The sequence below is a fragment of the Lutra lutra genome, chromosome 11 (assembly GCF_902655055.1).
Source record: "Lutra lutra chromosome 11, mLutLut1.2, whole genome shotgun sequence".
Lineage (NCBI taxonomy): Eukaryota > Metazoa > Chordata > Mammalia > Carnivora > Mustelidae > Lutra > Lutra lutra.
In genome coordinates, this window is record NC_062288.1 from 102,986,105 (window position 1) to 103,011,127 (window position 25,023).

At 63.3% G+C, this 25,023-nt stretch overlaps 1 protein-coding gene across 8 annotated transcripts in view; it reads left to right on the forward strand.

Moving 5' to 3' along the window:
- Window positions 1-23,103, forward strand: part of AGAP3 (ArfGAP with GTPase domain, ankyrin repeat and PH domain 3) — a 51,438-nt gene extending 28,335 nt beyond the window's left edge. For 2 of the 8 annotated variants that reach the window (XM_047695887.1, XM_047695884.1), the window contains exons 8-18: window positions 164-322; window positions 3,773-3,865; window positions 7,676-7,780; window positions 13,265-13,433; window positions 17,117-17,230; window positions 18,826-18,963; window positions 20,616-20,770; window positions 20,853-20,943; window positions 21,097-21,319; window positions 21,965-22,220; window positions 22,376-23,103. In XM_047695887.1, the coding sequence (XP_047551843.1) occupies window positions 164-322; window positions 3,773-3,865; window positions 7,676-7,780; window positions 13,265-13,433; window positions 17,117-17,230; window positions 18,826-18,963; window positions 20,616-20,770; window positions 20,853-20,943; window positions 21,097-21,319; window positions 21,965-22,220; window positions 22,376-22,582 (1,710 nt within the window). In that variant the 3' untranslated portion in view covers window positions 22,583-23,103. Of the gene's footprint in view, window positions 1-163; window positions 323-2,674; window positions 3,616-3,772; window positions 3,866-7,675; window positions 7,781-13,264; window positions 13,434-17,116; window positions 17,231-18,825; window positions 18,964-20,615; window positions 20,771-20,852; window positions 20,944-21,096; window positions 21,320-21,964; window positions 22,221-22,375 lie in introns of those variants that run through there. The other 6 variants (XM_047695888.1, XM_047695886.1, XM_047695890.1 and 3 more) reach the window with 4 other exon arrangements.
- Window positions 23,104-25,023: the final 1,920 nt, after the last annotated feature.

The following is a 25,023-nucleotide window of genomic DNA, read 5'->3' on the forward strand; positions in this document are numbered from 1 at the left end:
AGACAGTGGTGGCTGGCTCGTGCCGGCCCCGGGGCCGTGCCGCCTTCCTCCTCTCCTGCCCCGCGAGCCCCAGGCCAGGTCCCCCCACCACAGGGGCCCCCAGCTCCTGCCTGCCGCCCACCCCCGCTCCCCGGCAGCCCTCAGCAGCCCTCTCTGTCCTTAGGCCACGAATGGCGGCAGCAGCGCCTTCAGCGACTACTCCTCCTCAGTCCCCTCCACCCCCAGCGTCAGCCAGCGGGAGCTGCGCATCGAGACCGTGGCGGCCTCCTCCACCCCCACACCTGTCCGCAAGCAGTCCAAGCGGCGCTCCAACATCTTCACGGTATGTGCCCTGCGCGCCGCCCTCCCACTGGCCCGGCTGCCGGCACTGGCGAGGCAGGGCCCGGCCCCCAGCCCCCCACCGGGAGGGCGCAGGCCAGAGCCACCGATGCGGGGCCACGGCAGACTGAGTCAGCAAGACGCCATCCACACAGACACACGCCGCTTCTCTAGGCTCCTTCCCTGTGCTCTCCTGCACATCCAGACTCTTCTAGACGGTTTCTCTGAGCCTTCGGGGGGCCGCCCGCGGCCAAAACACACAGGCCTTCCTGTCTCTGCCGCACACTCTCCACCCCCCTGACCAGTCTGGAGGGCTTATTGGCCTCAGCTGGAGGCATCTTTGGACACGTCTGCTCTGATGCCCCCCGGCACCCTCGATTCCACAGTTGGGGATCAGGCCCCCACGGCTTTTTGCCCGAGGCTGCATGGAGGGTTAGCTGGCAGAGCTAGAACCGGGGCTCAGACCTCCTTGTCCACATCCCGCTCCTTCTCCCTGATCTTAGCTTCCCACCTGCTGTTACAGCGGCTCTGCTGAGGGCCTAGATGTCTTCCCCTGGGTCTTGGCTCCTGCAGCCTAGCCTGCACCCCACCTCCCGGCCTCGGGCCCCCGTACAGGCTCGTCCTCTCCCCTCTTAGACCTCCTACATGGGAACCACATCCCTTGCGCAGCTAGGGGCCCAGCCCCTTGGCCCTTGGGCGCCCCCAGTCTGCTGGCTGTCCAGGCCCGGCCCCTGAGACCCAGTGCCTGCCCCACACTCTCAGCTTCCAGCTGGGACTCGGCTGGGCCCTTCTGGGAGCCCTGGGTCAGGCGCAGCCGGGGCAGCTGCCCGTGCGGCTCTGCAGGAGATCCCTCGGTGCTTCCGCGTCAGTCCTCGTGCCTCTCTCCGAGCAGCAGGGCTTGGCTCTCGGCTTGGTCCTGGGTCCGGCTGGCCCGGCAGGCCCTGCCAGGCGCTGAGGAGCCCCGCCCAGACAGAGCCCGTGCCCCCAGGCCTCGTCCATTCATTCTCGCCTCTGCCTGCCCCAGCACACCGCTGCCCAGTCTGCCCACCCCTGTCCCCACTGTGCCTGCCTCGTGCCCCCTCCTCGTCCCTGCCGACCACCCCTTTCTGCTGACAGCCGCTGCCGCGCATGGCACTTCCCCAGCCTGCCTCGACTCGAAGCATCTCGTTTCTGTTCATGCCCATTGAGCCGCGCACCGCCCTGGGCTGCCTGCTTGTGCCCACCGTCGCAGAGCCCACCCCCCCGGGTGTCTGTGTTTGCAGTGACCACTGTCTGCGCCCCTCTTCCCTCTACCCCATCCAGAACCTCCCACTTCCTCCGCTGCCAGGCCTGCTGTCCTCTCTGCCGCCCTCTATCCAGCGTCCATGCCCGGCTCACAGCCTCCTCACTGCGGCCCTCCGTGCTCCCCGCCCCGCGCTCCCCGCTGCCTGCTCGGCTGCCTCCGCCTGCCGTCCAGCCTCCCCCGGGCCCTTTCCCTCTCTCCATCCTCACTGTGGCGACCTTATTTTTTCCTTTTCATTGTTTCCATGGTGACCTCCCTTGCGCCATTGTCCACGAGGAGGCCTCGAGACCCGTCCGTCTCTAGGAGTGCGTCTCGGGACCTCCCCCCCATCGTCGCTGTCGGGGTCCCCTCCTTGCCCTTGTCATCGTCCCCAGCAGAGCCACGCCTGCTCCGTGGCCGGTGTCCCTGTGACCCACCCCCTGGATGTGGCCATCAATGTCCCCAGTCTCCCCCATGACCTCATGTACTCATTTTGTTGCCACTCTTGCCCTGCTTCCCATCCCGGGGGGCTGCCCCTCTGGGCTCCCAGGGAACCCTCTGGTGGTTTGGTTGGGGGCCTCTTGGCTCACCAGCCTGGCCGTGGCAGGCTGCACCCCACTCCCCCCACGCAGCTCTTTGGTCCGGGGACCTGGTGGCAGCGGTCCCATCCACCTTCCTCCTCCCTGGCCCGAAGGGGCAGAGGCTGTGGCGTCCAGGAGAAGCCTGGGGCAGGTGCTGATGGTGGGACTGTGGGCAGAGGCCTCTAGCCCGGTTCTTCCTGCTCCCGTGGTGGTGCGTCCCCGGCCTGCAGGGGGCAGTCCTGTGCCCCCATCCTGTGCCCTGGGCTCCTGGTGGCCTAGGAGAACAGGAAGGGATGGGGGCCCCAGCCGCCCAGTGGCGAACATTCCCTGATGAGCTGGACTGCCCAGCGGCCCCTGCCGCCACCGCCTCCTCCTCCTTGTCCTCCTCCTCCTCCTCTTCATCCCGCTGCCGCCTCTCCCCAGGCACCTGGGTCTCTGCCCTCACCAGTGCTGACCGACTCGTGCGGGGCTTGAGTATAACTTGCCAAAATCTTTATTCTTTCGATATTTGCAGATATGTGCCACTGTTTCCAACTTTTCATCAACAAAAAGGCCTTTCCAACTCCTTCCAAATTAGAAGACCAGGTGGTGACACACAGCACCTCTGGACATTCTCCCCTGTGCGGGGCCGGAGGCGGGCCGGGCCCTGGGACTGCTCTCAGATGAGAAGCGGCCGCCGTGCTCCCCACTCCAGAGACCCACAGGAACCTTTGTAACTAACCCCCACCCCCAGGGAAGGCTAGGAACGCTGGAGCCCGCGGCTGGGGGCGGCCGGGGGACCAGGCCCAGCTGGACGTGCTGCGCCAGGCTCGCTGCATGGAGAAGAAGGGAGCTCGGCCCCACGCCCGGCGCCAGGCCAGCGCAACAAGGCCCAGAGGGGCGGGGGCGTCCAAGCGCCCAGCCCGGCCCAGCCGCTCCTGGGGGGAGCTTTCCTGCCCCTCCCCCCTCTGCTCCTTCCTGCATGGACTTCTGCGTTCCTGCTCCGCTCCTCGGACGCCACAGCCACCGCCGCGCGCTTGCCTTTCCCCCTCTTGGCCTCCCCATTTCCTAGGATCCGCGTTGGGGCGGGCTCTGCCCCAGGAGCCTGGCAGGGGCGCAGGGCCTCTTCTGGCCTCTCTCCTCTCTCTCTCCATCCACTGTGCCCCTCGGGCCTCGCCGACCGCGCTCGGTGCAACGTGCCGTGTGGTGTCTGTACCGCAGACGGGCCACCGCCCGCTCACTTCTGGACTTTGCTCTCCCTGGTTATCGTGCCCCGTGCTCCCCGCCATCCCTCAGCCCCACCGTCCACCTCTCCTCGCCCCCTCCCTTCTCTTAAGCCCCAGCCCCCTGGGCTGCGTGCAGGCTCCTCGCGCCCTCGGTATTCCGTGTCCTTGCTCTCCTGTAAGGGGCGGGCCTGGCTCAGTGACCTGTGCTGCTCTGTATGGTGCCGTGTGTAAGAATAAACCCATTGGACTACTCGTGTCTCCGTTCCTTCCCGGTCCCGCCGCCCCGGCCCTGCCCCTGCTAGGGCCTGCCCGGAGGAGGGATGCGGGGAGGGCAGGGGAGTGCAGGTGGGCTGCTGTCCCCCATGGACCCTGGGCCCTTGTAACACGCCTCTTCTTTTCTCTTGCAGTCTCGGAAGGGGGCCGACCTGGACCGGGAGAAGAAGGCCGCTGACTGCAAGGTGGACAGCATCGGGAGCGGCCGGGCCATCCCCATCAAACAGGTCAGCATTCCTTTCCCTGGTGGCCAGAGAGTGGTGGACATGAGGGACAAGGCTCAGGGAACATGGGACGATGGTCCTTTTGTTCCGGGCCCCTAGGGCGTGTGGCCTGAATGTCTGGGAGGAGCTGCCGCCTGGGCTGGAGGCGTCCCTTGGCGGCTCTGACGGCTGTGGCAGCTCCTGCGCACGGCCACACGGGGGCAGCAGAGAGCCGCCTGCCGTCCTCCTTGGCTCTCCCGTCTGGGCCTTAGGAGTTGGGAGGCCCCTCGGACCTGTCCCACTCCCCACTCCGGGAGAAGGTACTCGCGGGAGAGCACCCTGAGGAGCACGCCAACGGCTGCTCCCTGCCCGGGGCTCATCGGTGCCGTTTTCTCCGTGGGAACCTCTGTTCCCTGGAAAAGCTGAGTTGAGCTGCTCCCTCCAGGGTGCCTCCTTTCCCAGTCTCTGCCTGGCAGGGACGGGCCTCCGGGAGCTTGGAGCTTCCCAGACCCACTGAGTGGGTCCAGGGGCTGGAAAAAGACCTTGAACACAGCAGGGCGTCTTTGTGCAGAGATGGTGGTGTGTGGGGCAGGGCTGTGGGGCAGGGCTGTGGGGCTGCTGAGTGGATGGTCAAGGTTTGGCCCTCCAGGCCGGGCCTTCTGGGGGCCCTGGGCAGTCTGACGGAATTCCTCTGTTCACGTGGGGTTCTGACCCCACGGTGAAGGTCCGTTTAGAACGGAGAGCCCAGAGAGGTCCTGGAGGGCGGGTGGGGAACTACCTGTTGCTCCAGGCCCTGTGTCCCTGCTTCCATCCTCCCCTGGGACGTCCACATACAGGGCCCGGCAGGCGCCGCTCTGGCAGGATTACCTCCAGGGAGGCCCGGGGCAGCGTCCAGCCTCCTTGCCGGTCTCTGTGTGTCTGGGTGCGGCATTGGACCCCACAGACCTGTGGATGGTGTGACTGCCTGTCTCTGGGGCGATGCAGACCCAGTGCCTCACGCAAGCCCGACACTCTCTGCTTTGGGCGTGGGTGCTCTCTGAACCCGATGCACAGAGGAGCATGTAATACATAAATGAACGCTATTTCCAGGGTCCTTAGTTTGAGATAAGGGTAGCCCCGGATGTCTCCTTCCTGTTTGGGGTACAGGCTAACTTGTCAGTTCCCTGAATCCCCCACATGGAGGGCAGGGAGAGCTGTGGGATGGGGTGGAGCCCTGTGAACTTGCACCTGGGCTCTGGTCCCCCCCAGGCCAGCTGGGTTGCCTGGCTGGTTCAGGCCACTAAAGCTCAGGGACCCCCCAGTAGGGGTGGACCCTGCGGGGGGTGGGGGGGAGGAACCTGAGGTGCTCCCGAGCCACAGCAGGGGTCCCGGCGTGGGGGTGGGGACTGTCCACGCTCTGGTTTTCGCAGCCCCTTGGCCCTTCCTGGTGCTTCCTCCCACCCTCCAGCTGCCCAGGGCCCGCGTGGCCCCCTTCCCGCCCTCGTGTCCCAGTCTCCCCATCCCGTCCCCCCCCCACTCCTGCTGGGAGTGGAGATTGCATTTCAGTTGCCATTTGCATTCCCAATCAATCCGGACTCCGCAATTAAGCCGGCTGGCGGAGCTGGGAGGGAGGCGGCGGCGGAACGGGTCCTCTGGGGGCTGTCGCCTCCGCACCACTCCCATTCTGCCCCAGATTGCTTCCTGCTCCGCCGTGCGCAGCCGGCCGGCCAGGGAGGGGAGCGGGAACCCCCGTAGCTCGTCTCCCTCCTTGGAAGGCGGGTGTGCAGGAACGGGAAGCAGGCCTCTGGCAGCCCGGCCTTTAATGCTTGTTCCATGTCCTGGCGCGGGCGGGCAGGTGCGAGGCAGGTGAGAGGCGGGCCGGGGAGGGGGGCCGCGAGTGGGCGGCAGGTCCAGTCCCTGGCCAGCTGCGCTCGCTTTCCTCCTTCCAGTCCTCCCACACCCCTGCCGGCAGCGTGCTCGCTAAGCTCATTAGCGCCAGGCCCGGGCGAAGGAGGGGCCGGAGTGCTGGAGTGCTGGAGTGCTGGGTAGGAGAGGGTTCCCTCCCAGCAAGAACGCCCGCACCCCCCACCCCTGCATCCTGATCCCGATTCTGTGTGTGAAAGAGGGAGGAAGCCTTGCACGCGAGTCCGTTTTCCCTACCCGCCGGGGAAATTGAGGCCGAGGCAGTGAACGTGACTTGTCTGATGTTGAGGGCTAGCTGGGGGCAGACATGGGAGCAGAGCCTGGCTTCCCTCTCCCATGACCCGGAGCTGGGACCGGACCCAGGAGGGAAGGGCTTCAACGTGAGGCAGATGAAGGGTCCAGCGAGGGAGGGCAGGGTTCCAGTGGGAAGGATTTGAGAACAGAGGCTCGAGCAAAATCCCCCGCTGAAGGCCGGGGGTGTGGAAGGGAGGGAGAAGAGGAGCGAGTGAGCTGGCCGTGGTCCTCCCAGCCCTCCAGGAGGCCACAGGCGGAGGCTGGGGGCTGCCTTCTCCAGAATGTGGCCATCAGTCCCAAGGGGTGTGGTCTGCAGGCAGGGCAGAAGGAGCAGCTGTACTCGTGTCTCATTTCTGGCCGGGGAGGGGGGTGGATGCCATGCCCAGAAGCAGGTCACTGAGGCTCCTTTGCAGACCACAGGGCAGGGGTCCGACTGCCTTCGGGAATGTTCTACGCATACGGTCTAGTGAAGGTCCCATCGATACCACTTGTGTTCAATTGCTCCTTGTGAGGACGGGGTCTCTCACACGGAGGGGCACCAAGACATAGAGTGTGTCCTCAAGGAACCCAGAACTCCCAGCTCAATATCCTGTGGCCGCACCTCCCACGATGGCATCTGTCTTTTGAGGGTGGTGGGAAGAAGGAGATGGAGAGGAGGGAGTGGTAGCAAAGATCGGAAACATCTGCTGAGGCAGGAGACTCTCGGCCCTGTCTGGGTTCCCATGGGGCAGATTGGGCAGGAGTGCCCAGTGGTCCCTTGGCGCACCTGCTCTATTCAGGACCGAGCCTTCTCTTCGGAAGTGTGAGAGATTTGGGGTTTATCCTGCACCCTGGGGCCCAGCACCCTAGCTGATGCTGTTTCCTCATACTCGAGTCCCTTGATCTCTGTTTTCTTCCTCGTCTTAGAGCCGGGCCTCGTCTCTTAAGGAGGAGCTGGTACAAAGTTACACCTTTGAGCTCCCACTTTTTGGTGCCCACTGGGGTGGACTCCGGGTGCTTCCCCTGCTCTCCTAGCCTCTGCTGGCCCTGACACCTCCCTGCTTGAGCCCCTCCTGTGGGGTTCTCCCCTTGGGGGCGTTTTGTCTGGCCGCTGCCCACCGGCTTCCCCAGTGCACCTCCAGAGACGTTTCTTGGGCGTCTGATGTGTCCGGGGCTTGGTCACGGTGTTGAGGGCGTGTCTGTGAACAGGACACAGAGACAGCCTCGCTCCCACGGAGCCCGTGTTCATCCCATCGCTCCTGTCCCCGCTACACTGAGTCTCATGGGCTCGTCCAGAGAATCCCGTTCCTGGGCTCAGTGGCTGGGGCTCGCACTGTGGAGTCTGGGGCATTCTAGGGATTTCTGCCCTGTTCACCCATCCCTGGAGACATACGGCCGGAGCGGCACTGCCCTCTGACACCCTGCCTCCAGGTGCTGGCCTGGCCCCAGGCCTCTGGGGGGATGGGGTCGGTGGGGGGAGGCCCCCCCGGCTGCTTCCTGGAGGACGGTCGGGGATAGCCACCAGTTCTTGTCCTCATAGTCTCTCCCCTCTGACGAGGACAGGAGGTGGAGGATGGTGTTACCCTGTGTCACTGTGAGCTTCCTGGGGCCTGTCACGTGTGGGGCTGGCGCCGTCCCTGACCCGGCCTCTGTCCTCAGGGTGTGCTGCTGAAGCGAAGTGGCAAATCCCTGAACAAGGAGTGGAAGAAGAAGTACGTGACACTCTGCGACAATGGGCTGCTCACCTACCACCCCAGCCTGCACGTGAGTCTGCGGGGGGCCCTGCGGGGAGCTGGGCGGCCCAGGGGTAGGGGGCGGAGTCTAGGACTGAAGGGGGGAGCAGGCCTCAGTGAGTTCGGGGGGACTTGCCCTTCAGAAAGGACTGCACTGGGGTGGTTCAGGAGCCGCACAGACCCCGAGACGCGGGCCCGGGCCTAGCACTTCGCCACGAAGCCGGCGTGGTGGTGGAGCCCTTTGGAGAGAGCACAGCCCCCGGGGGCGGCCGCCTTGGCCTGGCTGCTCTGTGCAGCACACGTGCTCCTTGTTCAGAGAGCTGGGCTGGGCCCGTTTCCATGGAGTTGCTGAAGTTGGGGTGCCGGTGGTTATCAGCCAGTTGTCTTAGGAGAGACACATCAGCAGGGGGATCCCTGGGTTCCTGGGTCCAGGGTGACCGTTAAGCCGGGGCCGCCGGGAAGGGCACAGGTCATCTGGGGAAGGGGAGCCCCGGACTGGTGGTGGTGGGTGGAGGGGTCTGGAGGGTGTTGGCCTCTGCCCTGGCAGGGTGTCAGGGTGCGGCAATGGCAGAGTGGCCCCGTGGCGGCTCCCCTACCCTTCCCGCCTCCCCCTCTCCTCACTGCGTGGCTCCCGCACACAGCTGTCACCGGAATCCATCTCTGTCACCACCCCACTGTGGGGCTAATGAGTTCTCCTCCGAAGCCCCTCCAGCACAGCACGTGGGCTGGCCCCACCCCCGGCCCAGAAGCCCAGGGCCTGCCTCGGAGGGCCTCTGGCCCGCCTCTGAATCTGCACGAGGTGTCAGGCCCGACCCAGGGGGCGCTGGGGTCCCTGGTGCCAGCCCTAACCAGGGCCGAGAAGATGCACCGAGGCCTGGCCTGGGGGGAGCTGGTGGGCAGTCTGCTTCTGTTCAGGATGGAGCCCAGCCTTGCCCTCCTGGGCTTCTCCCTGTCTGACTCCTTGAGCACTGGCCCTTCCCCCACCTTAACTCAGGGGCCAAAGGCTCCTGGCCTGACTCTGACGGCTGCCTCGTTCGCAGACCTGGTCCTGTGGCTGAGTCCTTGAGACGCAGCGAGGCATAGGTGTCTTAGGAAGTCCCGGGGCCTCCAGCAGGCTTGGGCCTCTGGGCCGGAGTGATGGCAGAGCTACCGCACCCCAGCCAAGAGCAGCCACTGTGCCCATTTGTAGGCCAGCCTCGTGCCTCCTAACTCCCAGGCAGTCGTACTTGTCTGTCCCCCCTGTCCCCAGGCAAGACGCATTTGTTCTCCTCAGGCAGTGTCTAGCCAGTGGGGCTGGGGGTGAGCCTATTGGAAGCAGCCCAGCTTCCCCCCGCCATGCTGGGGTGGCCTTGGCTTTCCCCCTTCGCTGCCTCCGTCCCCGTTCTTTCTGCTCTGTGCTGCTCAAGTTGTGCCATGTCCCTTCTGCTTGTCCCCATGTCTCAGGTATTGGAGGAAGCCCAGCGTGGGACAGAGGGTCAGGAAGGAGGTCTTGGGACGTGGAGGAAAGCGTTGGGTGCTTGGGTTTGGGAAGGGAAGGGAATGCTTTTACGCCCAGCAGTCGAGAGAGCAGAATCGCGGTGAGGCCGTCTGGATCACCCTGCCTGTGGCTGAGCTGGTACCTGGGCCCATGATTTTGACTCGAAGCGGGATGCAGGTTTTTCTGCGCTGCGCCCAGAGCATCTCTCTTAGGGGCTAGCTGAGAAGGTGACTGGAGGGTTCACATCCAGGCAAGTGTTGCTTAGACTGTTGGTGAGGAGGACGGAGGGCACTGACGGGCTTCCTGCCTGGGCCGCTCGGAGGAGCTCAGATGCCCTTCCGGCATGTTGGACTGGGTGCAGCTGGGTGTGTGCAGGGGCCCGGCATGGAGTCCGGGTGCCGTGGGCTTCCAGGCCTGTCCTTGCTTTCCTGCAAGGTGAGTCTTAAGAGGCAGGTGGCTCTGCTGCCCACCCCCGACCCAGCCAGGCCCCCTCTTGTTGTCTGGGCCACAGGGCCTCAGGAAGAGGTTGAGGGAAAGGCTGGTCTGTGGGCACAGGCGCTCGGTCCGCTCTTCACTGGCTGCCCGTTGGCTCTGGCGTCAAAATGTAGGTCCTCCACACGAGAGGCCAGGAGGCGCTGGCTCACGCGGAGAGCGGCAGCCCTGCCCTGTGGATGCTTCTTTTCCCGTCCAGGAGACACAGGTCAGGTGGGAAAGGTGTGGGGACGGCGAAAGTAGGAGTGAAGGCCGCACGGGGGTCGTCCCGTGCCGTTGCGTGAACAGGGTTGAGTCCGTGCTAGTGAAGGCCTCCTGCGCCGTCTGCCCCTCGCTTCCTGACCTCCTCCCTTGGTGGCTGCCCTTCCCCAAGCGGCGCGGGCTTCTTGGTCCACGGCTGCAAGCGGGCACCCCCTGGCTGGCTTCTGGGGAGGTTCCCTCCACGGGGGAGCTGTGCAGAGGAGGGGCCGTGCTGGCCCCCCAGAGGCGCACACGCCCCTCATGGCCTCGTCTGCTGCCATCACGGCCCTGGGATGACTCACCTTCTGCTGGAGGACAGGGCTGCCGGGCCGGCCTCGAGCCTCACGCCCCAACCTCGCCTGGCCCAAGAGAGCCCGCCACAGCCTCCCCCATTTGCAGCCCGCGGAGCCATTCACACAATCACCTTCTGTTAATTCTATCTGCAACATCAATTAAATTGTTTGTAGAAACTAATTGAATGTGGCTTAATCACACATCTTAATAGCTTTCCACGCTCTGAACTCGTTGTTAATTCCAGTAATAAAACGAGATGAGAACGCTGGCTGGGTAATTAGCGAGGAGGCTGGGGAAGAAATTGCTGTTTGATGGTGGGTAATAAAGGCAGCCGTGGTGACCGCTCTCCTGAGCCACCACCGGCGCCGCCGCCGCCGCCGCCACGCTCCCTGTTCTGCTGACGGAGGGAAACGCTGTCACGCTGCCCCTGCCGTCCCCGTCCCTGCTACTGCTCCGCGCCCTCCTCGCCATGCTGTCCTCGGGTTGGATGCTGGCTCCCAGCCTGGTGCTGGAGCCGGGCACAGGGCCCAGGGGCCCCGGCCCGCAGTGGCACGAGCGCCGTCTGTCCATCCGCTGTGGTCGGGCTGCTCCCGGGGACCAGGCCCCTCGCGGCCGCAACTGACTGGTGTTGGTGCGGGGTCGGTGTCTGTCGTGTCCCGCAGCAGGCATCCCCAGGCCGTCATGGGGCCTGGAAACTTGCCGCGGCCGTGACCTCCTTGTGAACTAGAGCGGCCCAAGCCCCTCCCCCAGGAGAGGGACTGCAGCTGTGCCTTCGGCCCAGCCAGCTGTTGACAGTCGTCTAGAACAGCCGATCCAAGATGTGACCGTGTGCAGGGACCCGGGCTGGGTGCGTGCCAAAGCCGGGTCAGTGGGACGTGGGGCCCGAGACTGTGAGGCGGCCCCGTGCTGGACGCTGGGCCAAGAGCAGGACCACAGGGGGCCTGTGGTGACTGGGTGGGGGGCTGAGTTTGCTGGAGGACGGACGGCTAGAGGGGACACAGGGCGGGGGCAGGAAAGGACCTCCTGGGTTTCTTTCCTTCCCAGGCACCAGGGCACGGAGGCTTCGCACAGGACCAGAACCCTGACAGCGGGGAACGGTTTGGGGGGAGCTCATCACGGGGGTCCGTCCATGGGTGGAGACTGCTCCCCCTGACTCCTTGGCTGTCGTTCTGTGTTTCTGAGACAGGAAGCCCACTGAGCCCAAGGCTGGGCCTGGCACCTTCCATGCACAGACGCAGCTCGGAGCTGCATGGAAGGGAGCTCCTCCGGGCACACGCTGCTGGGGGCTGCTCTCCTCTGGGCCCGACTAGGCCCCTCTGTCCTGAAGAGCAGCTCCAGGCCTGGCCAGTCCTCACTGCAGCTGGATGGGGCCCAGGAGACCACTGCACTCATGTCCCCACGGCCCTCCCACAGGTCCCCTCCCCCGATGACCCGCCTCGGAAGTGAGCCTGGCATGGGGTGCTGCTTCCTTGTTCTTGCTTCTCTTCCTGACCGGACACTTGCACCTTCTCATGGCTCCTTGGGACCGTGACCCCTTTCTACTTGATGTTGTCTTGGTCCCAGAGCGAGGGCCAGCTGTAAATCCCTGGTCGGCCCCTGCCCTTGCCTTGCTTCCCAAATGGCAGTGCTCCCCACCTGTGCTTTCAAGTCGAAGACACCGTCCCTTTCCCTGAAGCTGAAGGGTGAGAAGGTGGGAGAGCTGCTGGGTGACAGGCGCGCTAGACGGACACCTGGACTGTGTCTGTGGGGAGCTTTCTGACGGCGGGTCCCGAGGGAGGACAGCAGATCGGAGTCTGAACCAGGGAACTCCAGAGATCCGTGGGTGCCTCCCCCCCAGATTCTGCTCTCCGGAAGGGATTTTGGCTACATTTTATCAGGGACGTGAGCTGGGAAGGTACTAGAGGGTCTCGCAGGTACTAGAAGCAGGGAAATGGGAGTCTGCCGTCGGGCAAGGAGACCGCAGCAGCAGTGGGGAGAGCTTGGGCCCTGGCCAGGCTCGGGGTTAAAGCAGGAAGCTGACGGGCCGGGCTCTGCTCGGTGGCCCCCATGTGGCCGCTCTACCATGGGCCTCCCAGGCCAGTGTCCAGATGGCAGGAATGGTGGGGGGCCCAAGGCACCAAGTGGCTCCCACTCTCTGGGACCTTTGGGGGCTGACTTGAAGTCAGGATGCATGCCTGGGCCCAGGACATCTGCCTTCAGTGCGCAGCCCTGGGAATCCACAGAGCCTGGGCTCGAGTCTGCTTCTCCCACCTTCTGATGGTGTCACCTCGGGCGGGTTAGCCTTTGTCAGCCTCGGTTCCTTCAGCTGTAAAGTGACCCTGGTCACCTCTGCCGGCAGGGTCACATGAGCGGCGGTCTGCCCCTGTGGGCATGAATGCCCGGCCCTGTGAATGGGCGGGGCTGGGGGGCGCACGATGATACCGGTTGCCCACTGGCATCTGTGGAACTGGGGACTTGTCTCTGTGCTCCGAAGGCTTCTTTTTCATTGTTCAAGAGATGTTTATCGTTGGGCACTGTTGTCAGGAGCGAGGGCTGTTCTAGGCTTTGCGGGTTCCCTGCGCCCCAGTGGTGGTGAAAGCTTCTGAAACCAGGGCCGAGGTACCCGGTGACGAGCCCCCTGCAGCCTGGGGCCGCCCTGCCGTTTGTTCGGGCCCTGCTCTTCCTGAACCCACCTGGGTCCTGTACTTGGCCTTGTTTGTGTTGCCCCCTGAGCTGCCTTTCCTGAAGGAGCCCTGCCCTCAGCTCTGGGGTCCAGGCCCTTCTCTCTGCCCTGCTCCTGCCCCCTGCTGCCTGCGTCCCTCCTAGAGCTGCCGTGGGTCCCCAGTACCCTGGGTGTCACCCAGACCTGGACATACTCCGTGGGTTTCACCATCCTGCTTTCTAAACCTCGGGCCTACCCTCCCCTTCCCTTCCCTGCAGCACTGGGGAATGGGGGGGATGTGCGAGCTGGCGGGGAGCGCCGGAGACGAGGAGCGGTGCTAACGCGTGTTCGTCTGTCTGCGTGGCCCCTAGGATTACATGCAGAACATCCACGGCAAGGAGATCGACCTGCTGCGGACCACAGTGAAAGTACCAGGAAAGCGCCTGCCCCGCGCCACCCCTGCCACGGCCCCAGGCACCAGCCCTCGGGCCAACGGCCTGGCCTCGGAGCGCAGCACCTCACAGCTGGGCGGGGGCACAGGTGAGGGGCTGCTGTGGGCGGGGGTGGGGGCGCGGGGAGAGCACGGACGCTTTGCTTGGCGAGATCGGGGAGGGCGGCTATGGAGGCCCAAGGAGGTAGGCACTGTGGGGCTTCCCTCTGTCCCAACCTGGGTGCTCGGGGCTCCCAGCATGCTCGTCCCCCAGAGTCCTGCTCAGCCAAATGCGTTTGCCTGGGCGCTGCCTCTTGGGACCAGGTTGAGGAAGTGGCCGGCACGGGGCCCGGTAGGCGGTGTGGACATCGGGATGGGGCCAGACAGCCTCGTGCTGCCAGGGGCCATCTGTGGTCCCGGCACTGTTTCTCCTCAGCGGGAACCAACCGGGGCGGGTGGCGGTGGGCGCGGGGTCTCTCGCATGCGGAGCAGCATTGCAGCCTGGCGTGCGCTGGGGGCCAGCGGGGGAGGTGGACGTGGCCGGAGCTCCCCGGAACTCGCCTGGCGAGCATGCTGGGGTCTGCAGCGAGAGGTCGGGTCTCCGCTCAGAGAGGACTGAGCTTCGGGAGAAGCTGGAGGCCAGGCAGACTCTGCCACACGTCTGGCGGGTCGGGAGAAGAGCTAGAGGCCAAGAGACTTGGAACTCACGGTGCGGCAGCTCTTCCTTGAGCGCTGCTTACCTTTCTAGATGCCGCTGCAAGTTTGGGTGAACAATGCTTAGGGTTCTTTCTGTCCCCAGCTCTGTCTGCCTCGCTAGGCCCCTGGGGCTCCTAAGCCACTGTCCCTCCCCAGTCCCCAGGCCCCAGATCTGCCTTGGCATTTCCAAGACTTCGCTCTCCCTATGCTGTCCCAGGTGACTGGACCCCCTTTTGCTTGCACCCAGAAACAACTGCTTACGACACTGTCCTGCCCTCCCAGGGGCTGCCAGTGCGTCTCTGCCCTGGGGTGTTCTGCTCATCACAGTCCTAGGCCGCTAGGGACATTCAGTTGACAGGAGCTGGGTGCTAAGTCTGAATGGATGGAACAGGTCCCCTCAAAAGGCTGGTGGGACCCACACTGCACAACTCTGGGTCCAGAGAAGAAGGCCAGATGGTGGCCTCCTGAGTGTGCTCCTTGTCGGAGGCACAGGGATACCTGGTTTCCCAGCCCGTGGCCTGTGTTCAGCCCCGCTGACCAGTCTGGGGGCATGGGGAGGGGCAGGGGTGTTGTCTGCTGATGGACACGTGCGCCAGAGCTGCTCTAGGTCAGGCTCCTTTCACTCCGTGAAGTTGAGATTCTCCTCCCCATTTGACGGATGAAGAAACAAAGGCTCAGCGAGGTTCAGTAACTTGTCTGTAAAATTCCACAGTAAGTGGTAGAGCTGGGGTTTGGACCTGAGTGTGCCTGACTCGAAAAGCCATGTTTTACCCTCTAAGCCACCCCCGAGCTCATAGAGAGGCCCGTGAACCATGCAGAGGGAGAGCTCCAATGGACTAAGGGAAGGAAGCTAGTGAGAAAGGTACCCTCTCTTCGTGGGGCAGGCAGTGGGGGCGCTGCTGAGAGCCTCCCATGGGGGTGCACTGGGGCGGGGGGGGGGGGGGCAATGATAAGAACTACCGCCCCATGCAGTCCTCAGGGCTCTGCATGGAGACCTGTGTCTGGGCTGCTGGGAGGTCACGGGCGAGCAAGGGCAGCGGGGCTGGGGATCTGCCAGGGCCCTGAGGTCTCCCGGAGCTGCACCCACAGGTGCACAGTGAGAGGCAGCCTCTGATCTGGCCTGGGGCGTTCGTATCCCACGGAGGAGGAGGAAGTATCAGTACTCTGAAGGTGGGGTGTGGGGGGGAGCCTTCCTGGAAGTCAGGTAGCAGGACTGGGCTGTTTCCTCAGAGGGAGGGACACAGTAAGACACTCTGTCCTGTCGCAGTCCTGGGCCCTCTGAGCCTTCCCCTGGGGGGCAGAAGTGCACACGAAGAGACACACGGTGCCCTCACCCACAGGACGACCAGCACCCACGGACACTCACCAGCCTCCCCCGAGCCCGTGTCCCCTCCAGCACACGCTGGCGCCGACCTCATGCACACTCACACGTCTCCCGCTCACCGGGCGATGTTAACATCTCATTATCTTTGTTACTGTAATTACATTATCCGCTGCTTTATGCAGAATTATCCTCCGAGGACTAATTGATGGCTCCATGTTTAATTCATTAATCATTAGCATCAAATTCGACAATTACAGTGCACACTGATTGTGGGATTGCAGGCGCAATGAGGGAAGAATTAACAAAGAAAAGGGAAAGCACTTTCCCTCCCTCGGGGTTTTGAGTTGGGAGGCTTGGGGAGGAAGTGGGGCCTGGGGTGGCTTTGGGTGGGGCTCAGGAGGAGGCAGGGATAAGATTTGGAACCCAGGAGGGGACGGATGCAGGACTGGGGTGGGGAGAAGCAAGGTCTCTGAGAATTTTGGACCGGCGTCTGCCTCTCTGGAAGGTCTCCTGCCAGGGAGCCAAGGGGCCCCTGAGGGAGGCTGAGCTGGCAGGGGACCCGTGAGGCCAGCGGAGTGTCAGGGAGGCGGGGTTCCGGAGAGGGAGCGTCAGCACGCTGCCTTGAGGGGACTGGAAATGGGGTCTGCTGGAGGGCCACGTTGGCACCACGCGTATACTCATGAGCACTTACTGTGGGTCTGGTCCTGCCTGGGGTGCTAGGATGAACACAACAGAAATCCAAAACTTGCCTTCCACCTTTCCGCATCGCACGGTCCCCGGAGCATTAGGGATGTCCGGCCTGTTTCTTTACCTTCTAGTGGCTTCCGCCCAGGGCTTCCATTCTTAGACTTCCAGAAACTATACCCGTGTCCTCCCGGCACTGGTTTGAGGCTGAGTTTGCCACCTGCTCTCACCCACTTCGTCCAGCTCCAGGCCCTGTCTCCACCTCCTTACTAACCTCCGGCCCCTGGCCTGCTCTCCCGCCTTGCATTCCGAGGTGTGACACCTCGCTTATGGCCCCCCTGTTCTCAGACTCCCCACCACCGCCACCTTCGGGCCTCGGTCCCCGTCCGTGGTCCTTATGTGGACTGAGGTGAGAGGGCAATGGAGGTCCTCGAATTGTCGTGGGCTCCGAGGCCCTGTGGCTCTCCCGTGGGCTCCCTGCAAGGGACTGGGTGCTGAGGGAGGGAGGCGGGACAGCTCGGAGGGCACAGGGGACCCTGCCGGCCCGGGCCTTGGTGCTCCTGGAGCCTTTTTTCCCCTTGGCTCTGCCATTCTTCCCTGATGGGAAACGAAAGATTAATTTTCTCTAGCCCAACAGGATAATTACTAATACTAATTAGACATAATTACTTGAATCTGATACACTTATTTCTCGTCAGAATGGCATCAAAGCTGAGGCAGAGCAAATGGCAAATGCGGACTAGAACGTGGGGTGCAGGGGCCTGGTCCGGAGGCGGGGGGGGGCTGGGGACGATGGCCAGACAAGGAGCACCACGTGCCCCCCTCTCCCGGCTCCCAGGAAGGGAACGGAGGTGGCGAGGGGTGTGAGATGCGAGACCAGCTGCCTCCTGAAGTGTCAGGGACCCCAGGCGAGGCCTCTTGTTCTCCAGGAAGCCTGGCCCAGTACCTGGTAAAGCCCTCATTTGGGGTCAGTATTCTGCCAGAACTTCTCGAGTTCTGCCTGTGGCATTACTTTCAGGAAGGTCTGTGTACCCCTCCGCAGCCTCCCTTCCCAGTCTGACCCTTCCCCCTCCCCCACCCTGCCCCCAGGTGCCCCCTACTCGGCCAGCAACCCGGCCTGGGCTGGCCCTCGCCCTGAGGGGCTGCACCAGCGCTCCTGCTCCGTGTCCAGCGCCGACCAGTGGAGTGATGCCCTGCCCCCAGGTACGCAGGCCCACAACACACGAGGGCAGGCCAAGGGGAGGGGCCCCTGCCAGAGCTTGTCGCAGGGGGCCACAGGCCCAAGGCACGGTTCTGAGACACGGACTCCAGCCTCCATCCCTTCTTCAGTGGCCCAGGCCAGCTTCCTGCCCCTTTACCCCTTCGCTGGCCCTAGGCCCTGCCAGCGGCTGGCCGGTGCCAGAGACCTTCCCTTCCCTTCCCTCCACAGCTTTTCTGCCCACCCGCTGCCGTCCCTAGGCAGCACTGGTGGCGGCTGGTGGCGGCTGGCGGCTCCCGCTTCCCCATCAGCCCCCTGCGCACCAGCTCATCAGCCTCACCGCGGGGGGGACAGGGAAGCGGCTGAGCAGGGAGGTCGGAGGCTGGGGGCTTGAAACACGTTTTGATGGCGGCAACCTGCCCACCACGGAGAGGGGGGTTCCTGGATGATAGGATCCGGGATCCAGAAAGGTGGTTTTCCTACCCATGCTGCCTCCAGTAGGCTGAGGCCTCATCCCGTCTAGCTGGTCAAAAATTCTCCCTTCTCTCCCAGCCATCCCACCTTCCTCTTAACTTTCCTTGGCTCATCTTACATTTTTGTCCCGTTACGTCCATTTTTGTTCCTTGCTCTCACATCTCCACTCTTCCCATCCCCTTATTTTTAATCCCTCTTTAGCGCATGTGGACACACACACACACGCACACGCACACACACGCGCGCACTGCCACCACCCCTGCTTCCCCCATCTTACTCCCATCCGTCTCCCTTGGCCCCTATCCCCTCCCGGGCAGGTCCGCTCTGCCCCCTTCACCTCCAGCTGGGCAGTAGTGCCCGGCCAGGCCCGAGGCCCATAGACTCTTCTCCTGGACCTTCCCGGGCCGAGTCCCCCTGGAAGAACTAATCCCAGTCTGAGCCCCGAGTGCAGGAAGTAAGGGGTGCTCTCAGCACAGGGCGGCTCCCCACCTCCTGATCCAAGTCTGAGCCTCCTTGGGGGGAGTGACTGTGGAGCGCTTGAGAAGGGGAGCTGGGGGGCTTCCCAGAGTCACTGTCCTGACTGTGCGGGCCTCGATAGGGCCCCTCTGTTGAGTCTGGAAGACGGAAGGCAGGGAGGGAGGGAGCGTGTCTGCCTCTAATGAAGTTTGACATTTAGTGGTGAGCGCCGGGCGGGGTGTGGGAGACGGGAGCTTGATTAGCGCGCTCTAATTGACAGTAATTAGGCAGCTCCCTGATTGTTTCTAATTCTGCTATTAATTGTGAGGAGCGGGGAGTGTGATTGAGGATAAATTTGGTGCGGAGCTGCTGGGGCTTCAGCTCCCTGTGAGTTCCCTGGGCCGCCTGCCACCCCTCCGGGCTGCCGGAGCCCTAGCCAGCCATTCCGCCTCGCCTCTGTCCTGCTCTGCCTGAGTTCCCCACACTCTCCTCTCTGCCCTTCTCCTCCTCCTCTGGTGTGGGGGCGCTCGGGGTTGGTTGGGACTGGCCTGGCCTGGCAGACCCCTCCCTCGGCAGCTCAGGGGGGTGCTCCCAGTGGCACTAGGCAGGTCGCATGCTCTGCCCCCCACCCTCCCCTCTTCCCACACTTCTCCAACTCTCCCCTCACCAGCCAGTGGCCCAGCTGAGGTGCTCAGTTCCAGCCCCAAGCTGGAGCCTCCCCCATCTCCCCACTCCAACCGGAAGAAGCACCGGCGGAAAAAGAGCACCGGGACCCCCCGACCAGACGGCCCCAGCAGTGCTGCTGAAGGTTAGGGGGACCTACAGGGAGCCCGGGGCACAGGAGGCGGGCTGTGGGATTCGGGGACCGTACTCTCAAAGCAACCCCATTTTCTCCGTTTTAAGAGCGAGTGCTTTGTGTAAGTAGCTGTATCTGTAGTTCCACTTCTTTTGGTCGTCTGGACTTGGTATCTTAGAAAAGCTCCTCCTTCTGCCTAATTAAAACCCTTTCTACTAAAATGTGAACCTTTTAATCCTTAGAGAAGGTGAAAGACAGCAGGTGGCTACTCCAGTAACTCTTCCAGACTTGCGGGCAGGACCCGTGTTTCCTGTGGCTCTTGTATCACCCACTGAGCTTGATGAGTGCTGGGCATACAATAGGTGCTTAATACGTGTGTAGGAGCTGGCCAGGTCTCTCCTGACTGGTCTTCAGGTTAAGGAATTCCAGCTCCTCAGGGCCTTTCTCGTAATCTGGTGTTAATCATAGCACTCCTCTGATTTTCTCCAAAGTCTCTTCAAATGTTCCTCTTCTCATGGTTGGAGTCTTTCCGCTCCCACCTAAGTCTAAGCTAGACCGATACGCAGTGTCTCACTTCTCCGATTGCCAGGGCAGGGATGTGGGCAGGAGGGCGGAGATGGCCTCCACAGGGAAGAGCTACCTCTCCGGCCTACCTGTGGGAGAGTGATGCTTAGCGGTCCTGGCCGGAGCCCAGCTGCACCAGGGAACCGGGCCCCCCACACAGGGCGGCGATTCTGTGGTTCAGAGGCCGTGTGGAGAGCAGGGCGAGGTGGGCTGGTGGAGCCCGGGGAAGGAAGGGGCACCAGCGTCCTTCTAGGAGGCAGTTCCCGTCGAGGGTGCCCTGAGAGCAGGAGCCCAGCAGGAAGACTCTCAGGGACGGTGTGTCCCTGGGTAGAACCTGGGATCCAGGCTTTTGCCTCTGGCTCCGTGTGCCTCTCCCCCGGGCCCGAGTTCCCTCTGAAGCTGACGGGACACATTCACACCGCTGGTTAGGAGGTGTTCAGCCACAGGGTGGTGGCCGTTGGCATGGGGATTCGCGTGGCTCTCTGTTGGTCTAAGCGGAACGGAGCTTGGGGTCCCAGTGTAGCCCACCGTGCATGTCACTGGCGCTGTCGTTGGGGTCCTGTCTGCTCAGACATCCCAGTTCGTGGGGAAAACGTCTCCTCTCCCCATCCGCTTGTCCTTCCTGTCTGTGCCCGGGGAGTGGGGGAGGGGCCGCTCCCAGGAGCCCCACGCTGACGCCGTCAGGAATATTGGGTTTAATGAGCTGCAAAATGAGGCGCTGCAGCTGACGCGTACGGATGGTGCCCACGCCCGCCTCCCCCACCCGCTCCCAGCATCGCCTCCTAGCGCCCCGCCGCACCCTTCCCCAGACGCTCCCCGCTGCTTTCTCCAGGGAGCGCCCCGCTCCGAATTCCACACCCTCTCCCGCGGGGCAGGGGGGCGGAAGCCACGACCCCGCCTCGCCTCCCTGCAGTCGGGCTCCGCAGGTGGTCGGGCGCGGAGGGGGTGAGGACCCCTGCGCACGGCTGCGAGTGGCCCCGGAGCGCGGCCTCGAGGCGGCGATGCGGGGAGAGGAGACCCTGGCGGGGCGGAGCCGCGGTGGCGGCTGTGGCAGTGGGGCGCCCCGCCCTGACGGCTGCGATCACCCCCGTCTCCCACAGAGGCCGAGGAGTCGTTTGAGTTCGTGGTGGTGTCCCTCACCGGGCAGACGTGGCACTTCGAGGCCTCGACGGCAGAGGAGCGGGAGCTGTGGGTGCAGAGCGTGCAGGCCCAGATCCTCGCCAGCTTGCAGGGCTGCCGCAGCGCCAAGGACAAGGTTGGCACAAACGCCGCACGGGGGCGGGACCCCAGCCGGCCTCCTGACTGACGGGCCACCCTTTGTCTCTCCCCCGGCGCAGACTCGACTGGGGAACCAGAACGCGGCCCTGGCTGTGCAGGCCGTGCGCACCGTGCGCGGCAACAGCTTCTGCATTGACTGCGACGCCCCCAGTGAGTGCAGAGGCCGGCAGGGCCCAGGGTCGGGTGGGGTTCGAGAACCACGGCAGAGAGGCTTGTGGTCCCTGAGAGAAGGCAGGGAGGGGCCTTTCCTGGGGTCTCCGTCTGGCTGCCTGTGACCTCACGATGCTTCCTGTCCTCCCCTAGATCCAGACTGGGCCAGCTTGAACCTGGGCGCCCTGATGTGCATTGAGTGCTCGGGGACCCACCGACACCTGGGGGCTCACCTCTCCCGGGTCCGCTCCCTGGACCTCGACGACTGGCCACCCGAGCTGCTGGCCGTCATGACCGCAATGGGCAACGCCCTGGCCAACAGCGTCTGGGAAGGGGCCCTGGATGGCTATGCCAAGCCCGGGCCTGACGCCTGTAGGTGAGTGGATGGGGGCACGGGGAGCTGGCAGAAAGGGCGGGGGCGTTGGCGCCCCAGATTGGGGAAATGGGGGGTGGCGCAGAGTGGTGACAGTCGTGCTCTAAGGGTTAAAAGTGGCCGTTGCTCTGCTTGGCAGTTGGCCCCTTGGGGTGCCCCTCCCCCTCCCCGCCTGTCACTCAGGCTCCTCACAACAAGAGGCCCTTTCTGAGCCTTATCAGCAGGTCAGGGGCCAGCGGGAGGCGCATGCGCAGGCCCCTATCGCTGGTGGCGTGAAGGTCCGAGCCCGAGCCCGGAGATGGGGAGAATGGGTGGGAGATAGGCTGGTGCGTGGGCCCCGTGGAGGCCCCCCACCCGCTTTGTTCCAGCAGGGCCAGATAAGCCACCAGGGGAGCCCTGCCCGGAATCCTGCTGTCCTCTCAGCCCCCGAGGGGCCTCCCTTCAGTGTTCCTTCTTTTCAGCGGTTTCCACCCGCTCTGCACTCCCCCTGCGCGCCGTCCCTGTCTCGGGCCTGTCTCTTCACTGCTCTGTCCTACGCTTCCTCTGTTCCTTCCGATTCCCCTCCGGGGTGTCGGGTCAGTCCCCGAGCACCCTCCCCAGCCCCCACCCGTTGGCTCGGGCCCATGCCCTGGTGGACCTGTGTTGCAGAGAGGAGAAGGAGCGCTGGATTCGGGCCAAGTACGAACAGAAGCTCTTCCTGGCCCCACTGCCGAGCTCGGACGTGCCGCTGGGTCAGCAGCTGCTCCGGGCCGTGGTGGAGGACGACCTGCGGCTGCTGGTGATGCTTCTGGCTCATGGGTCCAAGGAGGAGGTGAACGAGACCTACGGGGACGGGGACGGGCGGACGGCTCTCCATCTCTCCAGCGCCATGGCCAACGTTGTCTTCACGCAGCTGCTCATCTGGGTGAGTTGTGGGCTCCCTGCGGGCCTTTCCAGTCCCACCCTCGAGGGCTCCTCGGACCTGTCGGATCTTTTCGCCCCGGCCCTTTGAAAGCCGCCTCTCCTTTTTCCCCAAGAACCCCCACCATGCCAACCGTGACATTGTACTTTCTTCCGCAGTACGGGGTGGATGTGCGGAGCCGGGACGCCCGAGGCCTGACTCCGCTGGCCTACGCGCGTCGGGCCGGCAGCCAGGAGTGCGCAGATATCCTGATCCAGCATGGCTGTCCTGGGGAGGGCTGTGGCTTAGCACCTGCCCCCAACAGAGAGCCTGCCAACGGTACCAGCGCTTCTGCGGAGCTGCACCGAAGTCCTAGCCTTCTGTAAAGCCTGCAGGACTCCGTGGCCTGGGGCCCCTCCTCCGTCCAGGCACTGAGGGGAGCCAAGGCACAGAGACTGAGAAGCAGGGACGTGCAGAAAGGAAGGAGAGGAAATGAAGAGTCGAAGAAGAGAAGAGCTCAGCGGGAGAGACAGAGGGACCAGAGGCGACATCTGGGATTTGAGCTGCCGCAGAGAGGGAGTGGAGCTACTCTAGCCCTCTACCCTACGGTGCCACTGAAAAGGGACAGGACCCTTTGGAGGTACCTGTGAGGAGAGGGGAGCAGGACCTCTCCCTCCTCCAGATTCCTACCTTCTACTGCCAGCCCCCTACAAGCCTTCATCCTAAAATGGAGCCTGGATGGACAGGGCACAAGTTGGGGGGTGCTGGAGGAAAGAGACGAGGAGGTGATCTGAGAGTCCCGTGTAAATTTGTACATTGGAATATTTATGTTTGTGTACATATCTGGTGTGTGTGTATGATGAGCCAGTAAACCAGACCGTGTGTGGCCTTGTTTTCCCCTCTTCTATCCCCACCCTTCAGCTCTGCCTGTTTCTTTGCTCCTGTCTTCTCCGGCCTGTACTCTGGGGTTGCCTCGAGTAGGTCAGTAGCACCGTCAGCCCCTGGAGGGGGTTCGGAGCTCTGCGCTGCTTTCCCCTCCTCCCACACCCCGCCCCTGCCCTCCGTTACTGCCCCCCCCACCAGCTGGTGTCCAGTAACCTTGTGCCACACCTGGTGCCAGCCTGAGCTCACCCAGAGAGGGGACAGAAGGATCATCCCCTTTCCTAAGAGTCTGGGAACTAGCTATACAGCCAGACAGACGTCCAGGCCACAGGACCAGAATTCTGAGGATGCCATCAGGGTAAGTGGCTAGATGTTATCAGGCCAGCCCTTCTCTAGGGACCCACGCCTAGGCTTTGCTTTAGAGGAAGGGGGAGGAGGTAGGTCACTGATGGCAGAATAGCCACTTGGATCCCCAGCAACATCTTGCCAAGCTGGGGGCAGAACCCTGAGCTCCCGGTTTTCCCTTTGACTAGCCCTGATCCTAGAAAGACCTGAGGGAAACACCTTTATGCCTTTCTTGAAGGATGAGAACTTGCCAGGTTAAGGTCCCTGCTCTCTAAGGAGCTTACCTTCCATTCCTGTAACCACTTTGCTGGTGGCCCTTGTTTTCTGCTGCACTTACTGAGCTGGGTGCGGCGGGGCTGGCGCACTCGGGGGGCACCTGCCTGCCTATAGGGAGATGACCAGGCAAATGCTACACAGAGAGGAAACCAGACTGTATTTTCTTGATTCACAGCCCCTCTGCAAGGCCAGTAAGAGCCTTAAGCAAAAAGAAAAGCAGAATTAAACAGGGCCTTGGGCATGTATACGAATGAATTCCTGGGCTCAGAAATTATTAGCAATAATCACTTCCTTTATTTTACCTAAGGAAAACCAGCCGCTCCAGTGGCTGAATACTGCCTGGTATAGTTTAGGAGGCTTCATAGGTAAATCCAGAGGAAAACGGTCATCAGGATCTTGGTGTCCCCCTAGCCCCCACCTGTCCTGGGGCAAAGAGCCAGAGAGTATCTGCTCTGGCCCTAGACCTGTAGACATGAATTCCCAACTGCCCAAGTGACAACAGCTCCTGGGATCATCAACCACTGCCTGGCTTTACTCCTAAAAAGAATCAAACCCTGTAGGTTCCTTATCTGGGCAGAGACCACCTTAATCTAGGTGAGGAATGGGGCTGGCCTGGATGGGTATTTTAGCCTAACGATCAAGGCTTGCTGGAATTTAGCCAAATAGAGAAGACCTGCCCTGGATCTGTGCGTCCCAGCTAGGGAGCTGTGGCGCGGTGAGTATGCAGACACGGCCCCAGGCGGCGTTCTGTTGGGTCGCCCAAACCAGGCAGGAGGAAGGGACGGCCACGGAAGGCCCGTCCGCTCCTCCGAGGCGGGCGGCAGATGCTTGAGTAAGCAGTGGCTGGCAGGCCACTCCTGGAAGCGGGAGCAGCCGCCGTGTTCCAGGGGCGGTGAGGAGGCTGGCCAGGTATCTGACCCAGCTTGTGTTTCCCTCCCTGACCTTGACCTCCTGAGTCTCTTGCCCTGCCCAGAGGATTGTCGGCGTCTCTGTTCTCTGCCCTAGCTCTCCTCCCAACTCCGCGCAGGCCACGTTTCTCCCCGGGAAGCCCTGCTTACCACGCTCCCAGCTGCGGCTGGTCCCTGTATCACTCCTCTTTCCCCCGTGTCTGCAGCCCCGCTCCACGGCTGGCCCAGGAGGGGAGCCCTTCTGCGGAAGTGGGGGAAATGGCAAATGACTTTAGTTACGGTCTTGTTTCCCCTCACAGTATACCCAAGTGCCCCTGAAGGCTCCTGACCTCACACTTTGTCCGCTGAGGCGGTCCTTCGTTTGCTCTTAGAATCCCAGCCCCGAAGCTCCCAGGCCCTATCTCTGCGGCTATCCC